The 7636-nt window shown below is 49.0% G+C and overlaps 1 protein-coding gene across 1 annotated transcript in view; it reads left to right on the plus strand.

The window, feature by feature from the left end:
- Positions 1-7086, plus strand: part of LOC146690726 (nectin-4-like) — a 70266-nt gene extending 63180 nt beyond the window's left edge. The window contains exon 4 of the mRNA XM_085435091.1: positions 6989-7086. Coding sequence (XP_085291217.1) covers positions 6989-7086 — 98 coding nt within the window. The remainder of the gene's footprint in view (positions 1-6988) is intronic.
- The last annotated feature ends 550 nt before the right edge of the window (positions 7087-7636 follow it).

Consider the following 7636-nt stretch of genomic DNA (forward strand, 5'->3'; position numbering starts at 1 on the left):
GAGTGAGGACTCTGTGTCTTTTCCAGACATTATGACTGTTCATTCAGGAGCTGTCTTTTGTGTGGCGGATGTCAAAGCGAGCTGCTTATCGCCTGTGCAGCTACCAGCAGTTCAGTTAGCACCCTCGCAGCCACCCTCGGTTCAGTTAGCTCCCTCGCAGCCACCCTCGGTTCAGTTAGCTCCCTCGCAGCCACCCTCGGTTCAGTTAGCTCCCTCGCAGCCACCCTCGGTTCAGTTAGCTCCCTCGCAGCCACCCTCGGTTCAGTTAGCTCCCTCGCAGCCACCCTCGGTTCAGTTAGCTCCCTCGCAGCCACCCTCGGTTCAGTTAGCTCCCTCGCAGCCACCCTCGGTTCAGTTAGCTCCCTCGCAGCCACCCTCGGTTCAGTTAGCTCCCTCGCAGCCACCCTCGGTTCAGTTAGCTCCCTCGCAGCCACCCTCGGTTCAGTTAGCTCCCTCGCAGCCCTTCACAGCTCAGTCAGCTACCCTCCTGGAAGCCCCCGCTGCCTGGTATTTTCAGCATCGGCATCTTTTCCCGTCAAGATTTATCGCTAAATCATTCGATCCTCCCTTAAGAGAGAGACTGCATCCTCGCTGCCTTCACCCCAGTACACCAGTGTCACCTGGGTCTCCAGTGTCACCCCCAGTGCAGTCTCCAGTAGCTCCAGTGTCACCCCCGGTTCAGTCTCCAGTAGCTCCAGTGTCACCCCCGGTGCAGTCTCCAGTAGCTCCAGTGTCACCCCCGGTGCAGTCTCCAGTAGCTCCAGTGTCACCCCCGGTTCAGTCTCCAGTAGCTCCAGTGTCACCCCCGGTTCAGTCTCCAGTAGCTCCAGTGTCACCCCCGGTTCAGTCCCCAGTAGCTCCAGTGTCACCCCCGGTTCAGTCCCCAGTAGCTCCAGTGTCACCCCCGGTTCAGTCCCCAGTAGCTCCAGTGTCGCCAGTAGCGCAGGCCCCAGTAGCTCCAGTGCCGCCAGTAGCGCAGGCCCCAGTAGCTCCAGTGCCGCCTGTAGCGCAGGCCCCAGTAGCTCCAGTGCCGCCTGTAGCGCAGGCCCCAGTAGCTCCAGTGCCGCCTGTAGCGCAGGCCCCAGTAGCTCCAGTGCCGCCTGTAGCGCAGGCCCCAGTAGCTCCAGTGCCGCCTGTAGCGCAGGCCCCAGTAGCTCCAGTGCCGCCTGTAGCGCAGGCCCCAGTAGCTCCAGTGCCGCCTGTAGCGCAGGCCCCAGTAGCTCCAGTGCCGCCTGTAGCGCAGGCCCCAGTAGCTCCAGTGCCGCCTGTAGCGCAGGCCCCAGTAGCTCCAGTGCCGCCTGTAGCGCAGGCCCCAGTAGCTCCTGTAGCCCAGTCCCCGATAGCAGTACGGTCCGCTGGTCAGCTTAACATCCAGCCAGGGGTCTCTAATCTCTCTGGCTCTGCATCAGCTCCTGCTGGGAGCTCGGATGAGCTCATCCAGGACTCCGCGGCTCCCACGCCGCCATCTACCTCGTCAGCTGGAGGGTCCGAGGGGCCCGTTCAGCCTCCTGTCTCCGCTGGAGGGTCCGAGGGGCCCGTTCAGCAACCTTCCTCGTCAGCTGGGGGTTCAGGAGAACCGCACCAGCCTCATGCCACGTCAGCTGGAGGGTCCGAGGGGCCCGTTCAGCCTCCTGTCTCCGCTGGAGGGTCCGAGGGGCCCGTTCAGCCTCCTGTCTCCGCTGGAGGGTCCGAGGGGCCCGTTCAGCCTCCTGTCTCCGCTGGAGGGTCCGAGGGGCCCGTTCAGCACCATGCCACATCAGCTGGAGGACCCGAGGAGCCCATCCAGCCACCTTCTGCTACGCCTGGTCCAGCCTCAGAGCCTTCGCCAGCTGCAGCCTCAGAGCCTTCGCCAGCTGCAGCCTCAGAGCCTTCGCCAGCTGCAGCCTCAGAGCCTTCGCCAGCTGCAGCCTCAGAGCCTTCGCCAGCTGCAGCCTCAGAGCCTTCGTCAGCTGCAGCCTCAGAGCCTTCGTCAGCTGCAGCCTCAGAGCCTTCGTCAGCTGCAGCCTCAGAGCCTTCGTCAGCTGCAGCCTCAGAGCCTTCGTCAGCTGCAGCCTCAGAGCCTTCGTCTGCTGCAGCCTCAGAGCCTTCGTCTGCTGCAGCCTCAGAGCCTTCGTCTGCTGCAGCCTCAGAGCCTTCGTCTGCTGCAGCCTCAGAGCCTTCGTCTGCTGCAGCCTCAGAGCCTTCGTCTGCTGCAGCCTCAGAGCCTTCGTCTGCTGCAGCCTCAGAGCCTTCGTCTGCTGCAGCCTCAGAGCCTTCGTCTGCTGCAGCCTCAGAGCCTTCGTCTGCTGCAGCCTCAGAGCCTTCGTCTGCTGCAGCCTCAGAGCCTTCGTCTGCTGCAGCCTCAGAGCCTTCGTCTGCTGCAGCCTCAGAGCCTTCGTCTGCTGCAGCCTCAGAGCCTTCGTCTGCTGCAGCCTCAGAGCCTTCGTCTGCTGCAGCCTCAGAGCCTTCGTCTGCTGCAGCCTCGCCCGCCGCGGCTCCGGCCTGTGCTTCGTCTGGTCCTGTGCCCACCGGGCCATGGCCAGCACGCCTGACACTGGAGAGCCGCCGCTGCCTTCCGCGCGGCCGGCCCCCTGAACTGCTCCGTCGTCTCCTCCGCCGCTGCCTTCCGCGCGGCCGGCCCCCTGAACTGCTCCGTCGTCTCCTTCGCCGCCGCCGCTGCCTTCCGCGCGGCCGGCCTCCGGACCAGCTCTGCCACCTGTGCCACCCGCCTGGTCGGTCCCCCGACCGTGTGACCCGTGAACTCTTGTCCCCGTGGGCTCTGGGTCGGCCCCCTGAACTTTATTTTGACTATGGTCGTGTGCTCCCGTGTTTTCTGTTGTTTATTTTGTTTCCCGTTCTGGTCCCTCCGTCCTGGTCCCCCGCCTCCCGCCCTGGGTGGGTTGTTTTCTGTTTTTGTTTTTGTTTCTCGGGTTTGGGCTGTCGGGAGCCAGCCCTTTAGGGGGGGGTGGTGTCATGGTCCTGGGCCATGTGGGCCCAGTATTCTTAGTTTTCATGTATTTTTGTATTTTGTTCTTTATTTAGGCCATGCTTCCTGGGTTGATCTGTTACGTTGTTCCCTAAGTGTTTTTCCCTTCATGGCTCTCTCCCCCCTGTGTGCCCTCTATGTATTGATGAGCCCTCGTCTCCCTTTGTGGTTTCATGTTTCCCCAGCCCGTTATGTCTGTGTTTTCCCCGTGCTCTCTCTCCTCCTGTCGGAACCTCTGTGCCTCTACATGTCATGTTCAGTTCACCCCGCCCTGTCTCGTTACGATTATCAGTGTCACCTGTGTTCCCCGTGTGTGCCCACTTTCCTCGTTTACCCTCTGTGTATTTCTGTCTGAGTCTCCCTCTGTTCGGCGTCGTGTTCTCCCTCATGCCGTGTGTGGTTCTCCCCGTGTCTTCCAGTATATGTTACTTTAGCTTTTCCCAGTTTAGTGTAGTTTTGTATTGCCTTTTGTATCATCGTCATTGTTTATCACTTATCAGCAATAAAGCTGCATTTTGAGTTTATCCCCCGTGTCTGTGAGTTTGCAATTTGGGTCCTCATCCTGCCTGCCACACGGCCGAAACATGACAGCGTGGGTAAACTCTTTGTACTCGTTGTTGTGTTGGGATTTTAGGTGCTTGATTAAATTGCTTGTGTTAAATGCGCTACCTTTAGAGCCTCCTCTGGACAATTTTGCTGAGAACAATTTGCAGTCCGACTTTGTTTTCGCGTCTTTGTTCACTTTGAAATAGTTCCACACAGCTGATATGTCTCGCCTCGCTTTCTCCCCACTCTGAGCTGCAGCCGGGGCGGGCACTCGGGGCCTGGGGGCAGGCACTCGGCGCCTGTGATTAACCCCTTACATGCCGCTCAAACATCGACAGGTCTCAGACCGTGGTATTGGTCCTCGGTATCGGGGGACTTTTAACGAGTACGAGTACTTTAGAAAATGTGGTATCGAGGCCGATACCCGATACCGGCATCGGTATCGGTGCATCCCTAATACTGACAATCAAGGAAGGTCATAGATTGTCCTTTGAATCCACATACATGATTTCAAATGAGATATAAAAGCCATTTATAATCGAAATCCTGATAAGATACTACTACAAAACAGAGGTTTACTAAATACAAACACTCCATAGTTTCCCATTAAGCCTAATATGTGGTTTGAAAAAACTGCTGTTTCATGCTGAGCGTTCTGGGAAAATCAGTCAGTGCAAAGCTGTAGATCGAGGAACACCATTTGCACGCGAGACTGTGGCAAATCTCTTTATATATTTTCAACATGAGGAGATGGTGATGATTTTTATTTATTTATTTATTTTGTATGTCTTTGTTATAGTTTATTATCAGCTTGTTACAGTTTCTGTTTAGTTCGGTTTCTGGTATGGTTCTAATAAGACAGACACTATATCTACAGGTGAGTGTAATTAATATTTGATCCGTGTTGAATTTTTTAATTTCCTCATTTACGAAGAAATGGGTACTCTCTAATTTTTATTGTAGTTTCATTTTATTGGAGAGAGACTGAATGCCATCCAAAAAATCTAGAAAAACATTAGATAAAAGTTATAAATCGATTGGCATGTTATTGAGTGAGAAAGGTATTTGATCCCCTACAATCTAGAAGCAATTCTGACCCCAACAGACAGGCTGTTTTAGTGAAGCTCAATCGTTTTATACATTTTATAGCCAATCAATCAAATTTAGTTTTAGCAGATACATGAGATTTTGCTTTGCCAGTGGTGCCATTACCAAAATTTTAATCTTTTTCATTTTAAGTGAACTGGTTCTCCTAGAACTAAGTGTATCTTTGAAATCATCCAAGATAATAGAGGTGTATTTTTGCTTCTGGGTCATTCCAACTCAAATCAACAAATTTCTAGAACCACCTTTGTTGAATGGCATAAACATATCAAACACTTTAAGATATAGATTTTTCAAAAACGGTCTCTTGACACACTTTCAGGCCATTTTCGCACGCTTAAATCTGACACAATGTTTTGAACCTAAATGTCTCAAAAAAATCTCAAAGCGAAAGATAAAAATCACCAAATTTTCACTCACCTTTTCTTAATGATGATGATTAAAAAAAAGACATTATAACATGATACATTATACTTAAGACATATTTTATCATTTATTGTTGCATTCATATCTCAGCTAATAGTAATAGTGTTTCATGCTCTTTACAGCTCTCCAGATGATCGGTGGAAGTGTAACAGCAGTTCAAAGAGGCACCACTATCTTACTGTGTCATGTCACTGATACCGATGATGACCTGACACAGATTTCCTGGTAGAGGAAGACGAGAGAAAAACCTCGCAATGACAATTTCCTAACTGTCCTACCCAGAGAGGGTCCACAATTTGTCAATGGAGAAGATGCTCGATTTAAATCCAGTTATCCAATGTTACCCTGAAGGATGAAGGCAGCTACACATGCATCTTCACCTTTTTTCCCAGTGGAAATCAGAAAACTGAGATACCTCTGAACTTGCTTGGTATAAAAACTTTTTTTCATTTTTTATTTAAAATATTCTAAATGTTTGTGTGTGAGACAGAGACAGAGTTACTTTCACCATCCTTTCACCATGCATGTTGATTTATTTTATTGCTGTAACTCTCCTAGTGCCTCCTTTCACAAACATCAAGGACAATCTTCCCACTTTGGGCACAGAAGAAGTTTTATTTGCTACCTGCACGGCTGCTGGATCGAAGCCTACTGCAGAGGTGAGGTGGCTCACTGGTGCTTTGGGAAACAAAGTGAGGACAACAACAAACTCCACACAGTATGACAACGATACAACTACCACAGTCAGCTCTCTGTTTGGCGTTCCTACGAGAGAGATTAACGGTCACCAGGTCCAGTGTGTCATCAGCGGTGACTCCCTATCTAAAGAAGAAGCCCTGCCCTTCACCATACAGGTCTACTGTGAGTATCAGCTGCTCATGTAGTTTATTATTTGTCTTCTTTTTCGTCTGTCGATTTTAAATATTTTATTATTTTAATCATTAAATCAAATATGAAAAAGATACACGGACACACTAAGAATTAAAATCAGCAGCAATAGTTAGCAATAAATGTTTAATGAAGAGTTTTTCGTTTTAGCCTCCATGTTTAGCATGACAGACATTTGGTAAGGGAGGAAATCTGGATGAAACTATTTCTCTTTAATTCAGGCGGTGATGTGTTCCTTCATTTGCTGACAAGTGACAATACATTATCTGCAATGCTTGTGTGCAATATATACATTATATATTGATACATGAATTAAGTTGTTCAAAACACTTAGTTGTTTGTGGTCTGGGGAATTGTGCTTGTAATAGCTCCTTTTTCTCAAAACCGACTAAATAGAAACATGAGATAAATTGAACAGTTTCAACTGCAAAGAGCATTACTGTTGGAGTTATTTTTGGATTCTTGAAAGCAGCGTGGAATTAGCGATGCCCATTGAGGTCAACATACCCAGAAAACTCAGATAAGCTTTGTTCAGCTGAGCTAAAGTGTCAGTAAGAGTATTTCTTGATATTCAGTCATTTCTCAGTGGAATGCAGTCCAAGGTAATCCAACAATCCAGGGTAAGCGTAGTGAAATAGAAGCACCACTCAACTATGATTTGAGTAACACAGCCTATCTTGCAGAATAGAATGTTTCTAATCTGGATCTATTTATTCATTTTTGACCTTCTACTTCGAACATGACTAAACACCACGTCAAGACGTAAAGGCTGTTTCAAATTAATTTATCAAGCTTCAAAATTACTTCATTGGGCTTCATTCATCTCCCTCAGTCATAAGATCCATGGTGTGCACAGAGAATAGCAGATGAGGAAAAGGTTTGTGGGTGATCTGGTGACAACCTTGAAAGCATATGAAAGAATCGCTCCCTGAAACTAAATGAAAAGTAACTAAAACAGTGGCTTTGACAAGATTCAGGCAAATTTGAAACATTATAGTGATATGATTTAATATTTTCCAACTTCAGGATTAACACGTGTGTTTCTTTGTCTTTTCTCAGTTTCTCCCACAGAAGTGAACATTAAGAAGATTTCCGAGGACTCGTTTGAGTGTGTGACAGAAGCCAACCCGAATGCAAAATTTACCTGGAGCAGATAAAATAGTTTGAATAATCATTTCAGTTGAAATATTTATTTCAGTACAGTAAAAAAAAAAAAAAGTCATAGGAGAGAAAGAGAGGTATTGGATTGAGCACTGTATAACATGAAACACATGGATGATAGTGAAGAGGAGGAGGTTGGCGGGCAGTGTGAAGAAAATCATTGGGAGAAAGTTGGGAAGGGGCAGGAAGAGGGACAGGGCTAGTGAAAGGAAAAGGAAAAAGAGAAGTGAGGGTAGTTCGGAAGGATCTGATAGTGAAGGTAAAGGGGAGAGGTGGTTTGAGGTTTGAGGAGGAGGGAATAAAGAGAATGGATCTACTTAAGTTGCCAAGAGTGCTTAGAGCACAAGTGGGAGAAATTAAGTATGCTAAGTTACTCAGAGATGGTAATCTACTGATTGGCTGTAATTTGGAAGTGAAACTGATGGGGTGTGTATAGTTAAAGTGAAAAATACTGCAAGGGTTGGGGAAAAGGGAGTCAATGGAAGTAAAGGAGTCATTGTGGGAGTACAGGTAACTGTAAGTATGCAGGACCTGGTGGAGAACTTA

Source organism: Copadichromis virginalis, linkage group LG16 (genome assembly GCF_057382275.1).
Source record: "Copadichromis virginalis isolate Kocher_CV1m ecotype Utaka linkage group LG16, C_Virginalis_male_GT1.1, whole genome shotgun sequence".
NCBI classification, from domain to species: domain Eukaryota; kingdom Metazoa; phylum Chordata; class Actinopteri; order Cichliformes; family Cichlidae; genus Copadichromis; species Copadichromis virginalis.